The sequence below is a fragment of the Tetrao urogallus genome, assembly GCF_951394365.1.
Source record: "Tetrao urogallus genome assembly, chromosome: 1".
NCBI classification, from domain to species: Eukaryota; Metazoa; Chordata; class Aves; order Galliformes; family Phasianidae; genus Tetrao; species Tetrao urogallus.
Window position 1 is genome coordinate 89362044 of NC_136813.1, and position 13782 is coordinate 89375825.

The 13782-nt window shown below is 40.7% G+C and overlaps 1 protein-coding gene across 1 annotated transcript in view; it reads left to right on the top strand.

Annotated features, from left to right (window-relative positions):
- Window positions 1-678: 678 nt before the first annotated feature.
- RCAN1 (regulator of calcineurin 1) overlaps window positions 679-13782 on the top strand; it is a gene marked incomplete at both ends in the record, with an annotated part of 38641 nt that continues 25537 nt past the window's right edge. The window contains one exon of the mRNA XM_079549360.1: window positions 679-981. Coding sequence (XP_079405486.1) covers window positions 754-981 — 228 coding nt within the window. The remainder of the gene's footprint in view (window positions 982-13782) is intronic.

A 13782-nucleotide genomic window follows, 5' to 3' on the forward strand; every position in this document is an offset into this window, starting at 1 on the left:
TGGAGTGTGTCCAAAGAAGGGCAATTAAACTGTGAGGGGTCTAGAGCACAAGTTTGACGGGGAGCAGATAGGGAAACTGGGATTGTTCAGTCTGGAGGAGGATCAAGGGAGGTATCATGGCTCTCCACAGTCACCTGAGAGTCAGATTGGATGTTAGGAAGAATATGTTCTAGGAAAGAGCAGTGCTGCAGTGGCACAGGCTGCCCAGGGAGGTGGTGCAGTCACCGTCCCTGGAGGCGTTCAGGAGCCGTGTGGATGTGGCACTGAGGGACGTGGGCAGTGGGCGTGGGGGGGGGGGTGGGCTGACGGTTAGACTAGATAAACTTAGTGGTCTTTTCCAACCTTAATGATTCCGTGATTCTAACGCTAGGTCACAAACACGACGCTCCATACCACCCCTAATGCTCTGACCACCCACCCCTGTGCGCGCAGCTGCCCCACGCCCCAGGGCACGCGGACTCCCTCACACACACGGCTGGGAGAAAGAAGCGCGCCCCCTGCCCTCACTCAAGATGGCGGCAGCGGCGCCCGCCTTGTGCAGGCCACCTGTTGCTGCGGCGCCGCGTCCTATTGGCTCAGGCGGCGCCGTGTGCCGTGCGCGCGGGGAGCAGGAAGAGCAGGAGGGAGACGGTTAATCGCGCGCAGGGGTTAAGAAACGCGAAGGTGGGGGGAACGGCTGCCGGCGCGAGGCGCTCGAGGCTGCCTCAGCCGCCGCCGGGCCCCGCCCCGCGGGGGCTCCGCTCGCCCCCGGCCATGGAGAGCGGCAGCGGCGGCGGGAGGGGCCCGACAGGCCGGGAGGAGCCGCCGCTCGGGGAAACGAGGGAGGAGGAAGAGGAGGCGGAGGTGCTGCCGCCACCCGAGGCCGAACCGGACTGGAGCTTCGCCGGCGGCGACATGGAGGCGGTGGTGCTGCAGGATCTGCCCACCGCCACCATCGCCTGCAACCTGGATCCGCGCGTCTTCCAGGACGGCCAGTGCCGGGTGAGAGCGGCGAGGCGGGCGGCGCTGGGCCGGCTCCCTCTGCCGGCGAGAGCCGCCGCTCGGCTCGGCCCGTCCCGGCCCGCTCCCGCCCCTCCTTCCGTCCGTCGCGGCCGCCGCCTCGGGCTGTGCGGGCGGGGACGGGCGGGCCAGCGGTGGAGCCAGGGAGGGGGGGGAGTGGGAGGGGGGACGGGCGCCGTCACTGCACCGGCCGCGGAACGGGGAGCGGGTGGTAAGCAGGGGGCTGGGGGGACACGGAGCTTTCCTGCCAGGAAGGGAAGGATGCGAACAGAATGACGAACCGCTGCTCCGGAGCAGGGTGGCAGCAGCTGTCAGAGGAATGGTGTCAACTCGTTTGCCTTAAGTCTAACGTAGCTCTAAGTGTAATAAATGGATGTAACTGTTTCAGGATTGCTTCTCATCTGCATTTTTCTTGGTGGAAGACCAAGCCTAGCTTCGTTTTTCATTCTTCTTTTACTTGTCTCATTGCTGTCTAGGACTAAAGAATGAGTGAAGTCCGCCTTGCTGTAGGCTTTTCTCATGGCTCATTTTGCCATCGAGATCATATTTTCTAGCGCCTTTGATACTTAAGGAAACGTTTACTTTTTAAGTAGACAGAAATTAACTGAAATACGCTGTTCCTGATTTTTAAAATGCCATTAAAATAATTGTCAATCTCCTGGTGGAAGGCAGCTAAGAGCTGTTAGAGCAGTAGCTCAATATCTCAACCCTACCAACAGTCTAGTATTAAAAAGGTTCGGGAAAGTGGAATACAATGTACCTCCATCACCACTGTTACTTTTTCAAGTTCTGTAACCTCCAGTGCCAACCTGATATTTCTGTATCACTTAGGGCACCTGCTGGTGTGACGGAAATGGCACTCTTGTTGGGATTTATCCTACTTAAAATAAATTAACTCCAAACGTGCCTAGGAAAATATAATCAGTTCTATATAGTATTTTCAGCTGCAGGTAGTAATAGTATTTTCTTGGATGGATTCAGTAGCCTTAAAATGAACGGATTGAAAATGGTTAGATGCATGACAACACAGATGCATAGTTGCAAGCCAGACCGGGAGGTATTTACATATTTAAATGGTTTTTCCATCTGTTTTGGTTCCAAAGATTCTCGGTCTTGTGACACTCTTAATTTAGATCAGAGTAAAGCCTTGTGTGTCCTTGAAATTGCAATAATTTTTCTGTGCTTTCTACGCTTTCTACTTTTTTTTTTTTTTTTTTTCTTGCCAAGAGTTGCAGCAGGAAGGAATGCAGATTAATTAAAATAATGGCAAATTAATTGGAGACTGATCATCTTGCTATAAGCTGATCTTAACTATGGATGCCTGTATGTGCAGTTACTTCACCACCACTGTTGCTCTTCAAATTAAATTCCGAAGACAGACAATGGGAGGATTATTCTGAACCTGAATAAAAGTGATATTTATGTCCAACAGGGAGGGACGTTCTTACTTATAAAACTTCAGGAAAGATTTCTGTGGCACGTGGTAGGTGTGCTGTCTTCTAATAGACTAAAGAATAGCTTACTTTTTGGCTAGTTGAACCTCAGCCATTGAAATGCATAACTTACCCCCAATTAATGCAGAGGTGGCAGAAAACAGACCACTACTGTGTAGGAGAACAGTAGGTTAATGATGGACTGGGTATGTTTTTATCATGCTCTGCTGACCACCTGTCACTTGCAAAGAGAAGAGGCAGGATGAGGCACTGTGGCTGCTGTTTGAGTTGGTAAGGGGTGGATTCAGCATAGTGCTGGTGGGTGTTGTGGAAAGAATAAGGTTATATTGAAAAGAGAAAGAGATCGGGGCCTCCCATGCGTTCCATCCAGTTCTCCATTAGCAGTCACTGATTCTGGTATCTGGGAAATGAAGGTATTTTGGTCTAGAGTGATGACTTAGTGTTTGGAAATGATAATAATGTAATAATTTTAAAGACTGTGCTTTAAGGAGTAAATGTTAAGAAAATTCCCCTTTTTTTGGTACAATAAGCTTAAACTTGCAAGTCTCTGCAAATTCAGTAAGGGCATTTAATTTTATCTATAATTCAAGGAATAAGTAAAGGTATTGTAAAATACAACATCACAAGACATGGTATTTTTATAAATATGTATGATTTTTGTTCGTGTAATGTGTTTTCATCTATTCTGGAAAAGGTGGGAAATTGCGTCTATGTAACAGTCTTAAAATACCTTGTGTACATAGTTGTGGATTTTTTTTTTCCGCTCTGGTAGGCCACTTAATAATCCTGGATTGCCCTATTTGAGGAGGGTTGATCCAATCAAAGGTGAGATAGGGCAGCTAGAAGATGACTGGCAACATCTATTTCCATTTCGCCCTCCTGATTCCAAACAGTGATTTGTGCTTGTGTGAAAGTACTGAGGGTTGGGTTAGCACGCAGCTACAGCATTTCTTTAGATTACTGTTGCTACCAAATCAGGTGGGTAGAGATGTTTTGGAAAAAAAAAAAAAAAAAAAAAAAAAAAAAAAAAGTCTGCTCAGAGTCGGTTCTTTGAAATCAGTGATTTGTTTATGGAATACTTCATTGGAAATGCTTCATTTCACGTCACTGCTACTGAAGCGCTCCACCCCCCCTACACTGCACTCACATCCACTATTTAGTCTCCATAAATGTTCAGCAAGCATCAGTGAATGTCAGTGGGTGCCATTTTTTCCATACAGAGGAATTCAGTGACACACCTTTGCTCATACACGCTTCCATATCAAGCACCATTGTGTCAGACTGCTCCTCTGCTGCCATCGGTCTCATGGCAACAAAATGTAATGGAATATGGGTTGGATGGTCCAACCTCTGCTGCCACACCACCAACATCTGCCTCTGATGTCGCAGGCCAACATGATAAGACAGTAGGCAGTACTTTCAGAGCATCCCCTGTGTAATATCTTATCTAGGGAGTTAATAGTACTAGTAAACAACAATTTGTTTCCTGTATTCTCGTAAGAAAGAATTTTAGCGATTTAAATCCCCCAAGGATGCTTTTTACAGTGTCATTTTTAGTATCTTTGAGAGAATGCTGCAATACTTATTCTCAAGCTTCTTCCAAAGTACAGTTGGAGAAATTCCTATAGACTTTATACTTCTATCTTTGCTTTCACAGACGTGTACAGTAAATGATCTCTGGTAGAAAGCCTTTATGTGATCTTCAGGTTAGCTGATTGCCTTGAAAAAATGCTGGTTTGGTGTTCTCGGTAATTCTCGTGTTGGCTTTATGCTTGAGAATATTTTTTTTTTTTTCTTAAAGCAGCATTTATTGATACAAATGAGTTTGGTTTAACCGTGTCTGTGTACTCATTTAAACAACAACAAAAAAAGTCAGTAGCTAATTACAGAGCCAGCAATTATGTTTTTGCCAATTTCTATTTTCCTTATCTGGTATTCATTTTTTTTTTTTTTTTTTTTAATCTTTTTTTGTGTCAGTAGAGGACACTCTGTGTTTTAAATAGAACTTCTACTGTCAAATGGCAAGTGTGGGAGGTAATAGGCTTGCTTGTATCTTGTAATCCTGGAGGGATGTGGCATACTTCAGTGATGATTTTAAACTTCAGAGCGTAGCCACAAGGGGGGCTAAATAACTTCGTTTGTACCCGGGCAGTGTCTTGCTAAGTAGGTTACCTGGGTCTGTTCTGAGTGCTTTCTATTTTAGCTGAACTGTAGATGAGTATCACTCATTTCACTTGTGAGGAGGGAGAGAAATGTAGAGTACTTAGAAAGAACTCAGCTTGGGGCTACTGATAAACTACTCCTGGTTGTGCTTTTTGCTGCTTCTTGAGTTGATGGGGTTTTTTTGTTTCTTTTGGGGGGAGGAGTGCTAAGAAACTGGAAGGTTTTCCTTGCAGCTATTTTCCTTAGAATGGCTTGAATTCCTTGCATTACTTTAAGGTATCTATAATTGCCTTAATCTACTAAATCTTTCAAGTTACTGCAAACTAACAAATATAGCAGATTTCCCTTAATGGAAAACTTGCATTCATAGATAACAGTGGTTATATTGCAATAATAGGTTTTTCTCCAGAACCTGCTAGAAAAAAAAAAAAAATCGCTGAAAGCTGAACTTTTAAAGGACTTTAGCTTGATCACTTTTAAGTGTATTAGTAGGAGTGAGCCAGTCTCCTGCAGCCATTATGGAGAATGTGTCCTCATGTAACCTCCAATGGCAAGCATGCATAAACTGAGCTGTGATTACTATTATTATTTTTATAAAAGACTATAATAGGGCATGAAGGTGAGGTCTTCAAAATGAGCAGAATTCTCTGCAGTAATATAACCAAGAGGAAAAGCACTAAAGGCAGATAAACTGCATCTTGTTAATGATTATCATAGCTTTACAATTCTAGTCTTCCTTCAGCTTTGTATGGTTTTAATATGGAAAAAACTTGTTTGTGAATTGATCTGAAAATAAACTCATTGTTAAATGAGCCATGCTTCTGGAAACTTTTAATTGACTTTCAGCCTGCTGAAATAATCATGAGATGCTGAGTGTATTTTGTATTAAATGCTTAGAATTACTTCTGCTTTACAGGAACTTAGTCGAATATCTCAGGAATACTTACAAAACCTTCCTTACAAAATAGCACTTGGGTTTTCTGGTAATCTCTTCCTGTTATAGTCACATGCCTGTTAATCCTTTTACTTACTGTGTTAAACCTCTTAAGTTACGTTTTAAAAAAAAAAAAAAAAAAAAAAAAAAGTAAAAGTAAATTTCAGGAAGGTGTTTTCTACATGCTTACATTTTTGTGACCACAGGACTGCTTTTGATGAAATGTTCCTTTAATGAAAACTGTATGGAATCCATACTTTTCTGTGTGCTTTGAAGACTTTCATAGACTTTCATTCTTTCTCTGCCAGTGTTTGCATTTTGTTTTTTGTTTTGTTTTGTTTTTTTTCTCAAATAATCTTTGCAGTAATGTTTATAATTCTTTCTGTTCTTTCAAAAAAGTGCCCTGGCTTAAGATTGTTTGAAAATCGTATCCCAGTGGCCTGTTTTTGCATTCAACAATAAAATAAGTAAGCACAATTCAGGTTCAATATTAGGAACCATTTTTTCTCAGCAAGGGCAGTGCTGCAGTGGCACAGGCTGCCCAGGGAGGTGGTGCAGTCACCTGTCCCTGAGGTGTTCAGGAGCCTGGCACTGAAGGACGTGGGCAGAGGCATGGGGGGGGTGGGCTGGTGATTGGACTGGGTGAGGTCTTTTTCAGCCTTAATGATTCTGTGATTAAAAAAAAAAATCTTCCAGGATGGAAGTTCTTGTGGTAAAATTAAAGACCCAGAAGTATTTAGCTGCTCTACTTCCAGATGATACAAGTTTATTCTGCAGCTATTAACAATTTAAGACAGACTTCTGAGTGACTTCAAGTCTGGAGCCCATATAAATGCAGTGCTTTGGCTGATGTGATAATCTTTGATGTTACTGTAGAGCGTAATACCATACTAATGCAGTTTTATGGCTCCTGGGATGCATCCAGTCTGCTAAGTGCATAAGCAGAACTCCTGAGAGTCATTGGGATATCTAATCACCTGAGAATCTTTGGAAAAACCTTGTCTTATAAGCTGGCGTACTTTATGAATAGTGTGAGCATTTTGTACTGTATATACAGTCTATATGGAAATCTTGGTAATAGTCATCATGAGATGACTGTTTGGTTTAAGGATAATGTCTTCAGTCTTCCCACCTGAGTAGCTCTTTCTGGTCTTGTGAGCCCAGAGAGAATTTTCTGCTTGCTCTTCTCCGTGCCTATGTGGTATTCTGCTCTAGTTGCCATCACAAAGATGACTTGGAGAAATCATCTTTTGAGCTAAATACTCTTTCTTCAGCTGGAGTAGAAGGGGCTGAAGAGACTGTACAGCATGAAGATGTTTGTTCAAACAGTGCTAGACTGCTTTTTCATATACTTGAATTTTGAACCATTGAACAGCAATTCAGATGGCTTCCTTTAAATATTATCCACGCTTAGTTATCCTTGTGAGAGTACAGATAATGCCATGAAACAATAGTAGAAGTTGTGATTTCACAAGGGGAAGGCGAATTACTTCTGTTTCTACAGTTCTGCTTTATTTTGCTGCCTTCAAGGAGTGCATCATACATGAATACTGGTTGAAATTTTGATTGAAATAAGTAAGCTACTAACGAAGAAACCTCATGCTGCAGCTTGCACTATCTTCATCTTGTTCAGAGGAGATATTTGGAGCAAATGAGGTTTACATCACACTTAGATGCTTTGTAGGTCACCTAGGTCAGGGAAGAAGAGTAAAATACTTACTTCTACATCTGATGCCCTGGTACTAGTGAAGTCCTTAAAGTGCAGCAGCCATCCGTCCATCCTACTCCTCGAGCAGTGATGCAAGTCCCTCCATATGTAGAAATGAAAGGGAAGTATGTCACTTATGTAATATTTTAAGGAAAGCCATATCTGTAGGGTGAAAGTAAGAGTAAGTGACATTCAGATTTGGTGTGTTTGGCTATAAATGGGAAGTTTTTCAGCAATGCTGCACAAGATGTTTTTTGGGTGGCTTAAAATTACTTTGCACAAAGTAAAAATAAGTATTTTTAAATGGTCATTAATAGTGTAGGTACTGCAAATGTTAAAGAAGAAAGTCTAAAGAAACTTAAGCTTTAGCTTTTCTACAGAATCAAATGGAAGCCTTGAGGAGTTCTGTCTGGTTTAAATCTCTGTGCTCTGATCGTACCAGTAAGTTTAGTATATGTAGTAATGCTGTAGAGTACATTTCCTTATGTTCTTTGTTATTGATGTATTTCAGGAACAAATTGCAGTTAGTTCTCCAGAAACTTCCTGTAAAAGGAAAGTGTAAAAATAACTACAGAATATTAGGTATGATATGAACTTAAGACCATCCCAATTGCCTCTCAGGAAGATGCCTTAATATTTACTGGTATAAACAATAATGCTTATGTTAATTAGTAACAACTAAACTCTCCTCTGCAGAACAGGCTTAACATAATAAATAAGCTCTTTTTGACAGCAATCATAGGGAAAGCTTAGGTCCCCGGCAGTTTGTTACTGAAGATGATTGTTCGGTTGATAACACTGCAGTGGAAAATGTTTATAAATGTATATACTTTTAATAATGTTGTTCTTCAATAAAAGGCTGTCTGGTCATGGGTGAGTGTTAGAAAAGGTTGGAAAGAAACCCAGTAAAGTACTTAAACTGGTAAACAAATCGTGAAGTTCAAATTGTGAAGTTGAAAGCATGTTCAGACTTCAGCGCATGAAGTACTAAAACAAGACCTAAATTAATGTTATTTCCTAGATGTGAAAATATACTGTAAATCCTAGTGCATGATGTTTCTTTTCCTTTCTTTTTCTGAAATTGTATTCCATCAGATGCGTCACCTTCTTCAACAGCGATAATAGGTAGTTTTAGTTGGGATTGGTTTGGGTGTCTTCCTCTTCTTCTAAGTATGTTTCTGTACTTCAGACTTTGTGTGGAGGTGCTTCTCAAGTTTTTGTCCTGTTATTGCCTCTTCTGATAAACAATCCACAAGCTGTTTGACGTGGGTGTAGTGGGTAACATTGAATGTCAAAGAACAGTTTCTGAAGCTTGTTAATATTTTCCACAGACCAGCTGATAGAAACAAGGGATTTCAAAGTCTCATTTATAGTGAGACTTCAGCTCGGTAAAGTAGTCTCAAAAGTGCAGTTTGTGGTTCATTTGTGCTCCTCCCCCAACCCTCAACCCCCCCACCCCCCCACCCCCAGGACTTGATACAGTAAATGATAGTAGTACCTCATAAATGGAGTAACACAAGGACTTTGCTTTCCTTGTGACAGGAGCTTTGTAGACACATCTGGCCTCAAAGGAACTAGGAATGGCTTTATAATTAGTTACGGGTTTTTCCGTTCAGATAGCCAGAACCTGCTTGCACCTCCTAATGGAAACTGCATTTTTAACTTTGAAGAGATCATTCATGCAGTATTAATTATTGTAACCTGGTATTTATGAAGGATTTGCAGACTTAAGGGGAAGGGAAAAAAAAAAAAGGCTCCATCACATTCTACAGAATGTAAAGAGTAAAGCCTTTTCATTCCCATGGGAGAGGGGAGGTGTGGGAGTGAGCCACCACATGAAAAATTTCCAGCACAGAACATACACTGGAAACAAATTAGTGAAGCTGAAATATCCAGCTGTCTTTAGTGAACCCAAAGTGGGAAATGAGGTCTCAAATACAATTATTTTGTGTGTGTGTAATGCATAATTAAACCATTGATCTCATTGCCCTAGAATGTTAGAGGCCAAGAGCTTAGTATTAAGAAAGGAGTGATTCATGAATAGTAGCCATCAAGCACAGTGATTAGGGTCTAACTTGATCCTCAAAGTTTTTGACTTGCTGTTGCAAGAATTAGTTGGGAGAAGTCTGTTTACCTGCCTTTATACTTCCTTTCTCTACCTGCAAGCGTTTGTTACTGCCAGAGATAACTAGAAGGGCTGCTCACTTTGTTAACGCTGTGAGTCATTATTACTGATACCACACATAAAAGCACAGCTTTTATCACTGGATTTCATTTATTTAAAAAAAAAAAAAAAAAAAAAAAAAAAGTAACTTTGTCTAAGATAAAATTCTTTCACTTTGTTGCAGATTTTCAGATAGTTCTGAAACTAATAATTGGATCTGACACTGATAATTGTTTTTCTTCTTTTGAGGTGTTCTTTTTTGGAGTTATTTTGATGTTGGCTGACTTCCTGGAAGGAAAGTGTGCTTTCAGCTACTGTACTAAGAGTAGGTTGCTAGCCTCATGAGTTGGATTTTGGTTGCTTGTTGTTCGTGAAGTACAGAAGATATAGCAGAAGAATGAAAGTCCCTATAAGATGTGAGATAATGTGTTTTTCAGGGGGATAACTGTGACCAGTTTAAGAGAGTGAAATAGGAGAGATCTGAAAGTACTATGATTACTTCTTCCTATGTGTATTTAGCCTGACTGAAGGATGTTTTTGAATGGGTAAACTTTTGAGCCAGTTGACAGAAGACTGGTGAGGAGAAGGTTAACATGCTTTTGACACTTCTGTCCTGAAAGTTATGTTAAGATGTTGTCCTATTGAGATGGTGGAAAGAGCTTTCCTAAGGAATACATAGAGGATGCAATAAAAGCTTAATGTCCTGTTTTTGTTTTTGTTTTTAGCTGCAGATAGTTATGCTGGATTACACTTGGAGTGAAGGTAATGGTGAGATAATTACTGTTTGATCATTAGATTTGTGTGTGTATCCATCACTGTAATGTTAATCTTGGTATCCTTAGAACAGAATGGGCTTTGCCAAGAAATGCCATTTTAGATGCTTTATAGGTGTGTCAAACAATAAGTTTGTTTTCTTTTGGTTTTGGAATGTCATTCTGGAAGTTTCTGCGAAGGTTTGGGCTTGCTTTCAAAACAAAGGTTTGTCTGGATGGAAAGTGCTTCTGAAAGTCAGTATGCTTTCCAAGGCTGAAAGGTGTGGGGGATAGTTTCTTTTTCTTTTGTACTGTTTCCTTCCTCTGTAGAGTTAGGAAGCTAACACAACAGAGCTAGTGAACTGCCAGTAAATTCAAGCTGTATTATAAGAAATTGGGTTTATCCTATTTCTGAATTTTGTAAGTGAAAAAGCCAGTCATAATCCAGTAATTAGATAAAACGCATCGTCGATGAGATTACTAGTGAAGTTGCAGCTGCCCCATTCCTAGAAGTATTGAGGGCCAGACTGGATGGGGCTTTGAGCAGCCTAGTATGGTGGGAAATGTCCCTGCCTATAGGAGGACTGTTGGAACTGCCTGATCTTTTAGGTCCCTCCCAACCCAAACCATTCTGTGCTTCTATGAAAATGAGAAAAGGAGCGCAGCCCGACAGTTCTAGGTGCTAAACCCTCCCAGAGGTGGGAGATAATTACTAAGTTGTTCAGTGCTGGTGATCTTGCTAGGAAGAGGCAATAGTAAGTTATCCATTACCCTGGAAAGCTGAGACTTCTTTACATCTAATAGTGGGAGTATGTATGTAGTAGACTAGACTGGTTTGCCCAGCTTGGGAAGGAGGGTGTAATTAAGTAATGGGCAAAGGGAGAAAAGATTTGGTAAGAATTATAATGCGTATGTCCTAAGATTGTGATCTTATTAAATGAGATGTTTTCTTCTGTCAAATGGGAGATGCATGCTTGTAAAGTATTGCGCAGAAAACTTCTGTGTGTAGCTTGTGAAAGCTAAAGGGAATTGGTGGGAGCCCGTCCCGGTACTTTTCCAGCTGTTGATAGATGTGGAAGCGTCTTTGCAGGATAGATTTATTTATTTATTTAATCAATTTCCTGTAGGTACACTTCTTGGCACTTCAGCTGTATTGCTTCAAGCTGATAGCAAAGATCTGTTGGCTAATGGAAATAGTGATTAAGGGCTTGAATTTTCCTGAGGCTCCAGAGTGATAGTGAAGCAGCTGCTGTTGCAGTCAGTGGAAAGTATGAATAACTCTTGCTGGGGGTTGTATAACCAAAAGAATAATCGGATCGGGTCAGAGACTAGGTTAAATCATTGACTTCTGACTATTAAAAATGTTGTTAGCCTATGTGTTCACGCCTCATTACAATATATAATTTAAGGATGCTAAATAAAGCCTACCTATTAGGCATGAACAGATAAAGCCTTTGCATCAAGAATCAGACACCTTCCTCTTGAGAATGGGTTTTGGGAGAAGGTCAGTTACCTGTAAGGTATATAATGACTTCAAACAAACTTAACAACTTTTAAAAGCAGTGTTTATAACCTAAGCCCATAGCAGATGAAGTGCATCTGCTGATAGGTGTTTTTTGAAGTGATTGATCTTTAACTACTGGAGATGCAGCTATGTCTCTTGTTTCTTCCCTGGTGAGTTGCAATAAATAAATAAAATCCAAAAAATAAGCTTTGTTCATTGTTCCTCTTTAAAGAAGTTTTCATCTCCCCTGCTCTATGAAAGCCAGGCATTTCAGAAGGAAGGGGGAAACAGAAAATAGAATGAAATCTGGAACCTTACACAGAGGAACCTTGCCCAAGGAGGCTGTGGATGCTTCATCCCTGGAGGCATTCAAGGCCAGGCTGGATGTGGCTCTGGGCAGCCTGGTCTGGTGGCTGGCGACCCTGCACACAGCAGGGGGGTTGAAACTAGATGGTCTTTGAGGTCCTTTTCAACCCAGGCTACTCTATGATTCTATGAACCATACTTGTTTTTTCAGCAATATCAGTTGAAGCATAAGTTTATAAACAAATACAGTTGCTTTGAATATCCAGGAAGTTAAAGCAGTTTCAGGAGCTATTTTTTAAAGATGATCTTTTTTTTCCCTTTGCACAAAGCAGGTGTGTTCTTTCCATCTGAACAAGGAAAATGACTGCATTCTGAAAGCTCTGTTGTTAAGTACTGCAAAAGCTTGAAATACCACTGCTTTTTGTTGTTGTTGTTACCAGTGGTGTTTCAATAGCAAAATTACCCTGAAGGATCTAGGATTAGGTCAGATGGTCATATGTTACTCTGCATGCGAGAGCTATTGATGATGGGTGGATGTTTGATCTGGGTGTTCTTGGGGTCCTTTCCAACCTTGATGATTCTGTGTGTTTTAATGTCTCTATTTCTGTAAATGGCTAAAAAAATTCAGCCCTTGTGTGGCTGTTCTGTGCCTGCTGCAGTGAAAGGGTTGGTTATGTAGGAAGCTTCACAAACTTGGCAGACAGATTAAACCTCTTTGCTGTTAAAAAGCCGTAATCAATATTATTTAGTAAGGTAGAAATATGAGTTATATAATTTATCATACCTTGTACCATGTCATTAGCTTAATATGCCTGAGAAAATTACAGAATATTAGACATTAACCTTGGCAAAAATGCATCTGATTTAAGATAAAATCCAGCCTCTTCTGCGGCTCATTTTATTCTCTTTATCAGAATATTTTAAAAATGCTTTTGAAACTTCTTGAGTATGCTTAGTGTGTTCTTAGAAACACGATCACTAATTGCAATTATATTGTTCTTCTGCTACCCACCCAGAACATTCTTGAAAAATATTTTGAAACCATCTCCCATTCTTCCTTCACTGACTCCAGTGGAAAATTTCATTCTTTAAAGTTCAAAAAATACCAGCCTGCTTCTCCACAGCCCTTGTGGTTTTCTAAAGACTCCTGAGTTATACTCTGCCTTTTCCCTTTTATTTTTCCCTTGTTCACAGAGAACAGAAAAGAATGGTCAGAAGATGAATGCAGTAGAATAGAAAACTTGCATTTAGCTTTGATAATCTTGCATCTTTAAGTTATGCAAATGTTACTGTCTTGTTACAAAGGAATAGTCATTAAAGAAGCGCCAGAATGCATGCTTTCATACAGTTCAGTCCTCACCTTTCCCAACCTTCCTACTCCTTCAAGTAGTAGTTTTGGCATAATAATGTTGCATTTTTTATGGTAATAAATAGTTAATCACAAACACTTCAGTGAATTATTCATAATTATGGTTATATCTTCTGTCAGTATTACATAGCTTGTGTACCTGGCATAAATGAGGGAAGAAAGGAGGAGGGGAAAAAAGTTGTGGGAAAAGGTTTTGGGACAAATCCTGTTTTTACTTGTTGGAAGTGATGGATTAACACCAAGAGAAAATACACATTCATGCTGCACTTAAATTAAAGCCAAGGTAATATCTAGATTTAGCTTCACCCTTTAACAATAGTAGTCTTTTAAAGGACAAATTGTTTTACTTACATAAAATGTGGTGCATGAAGGTGACTGAATTTTAAATATAAAGTATGTTAAGTGCATCAGAATGATACTATTCGAGTG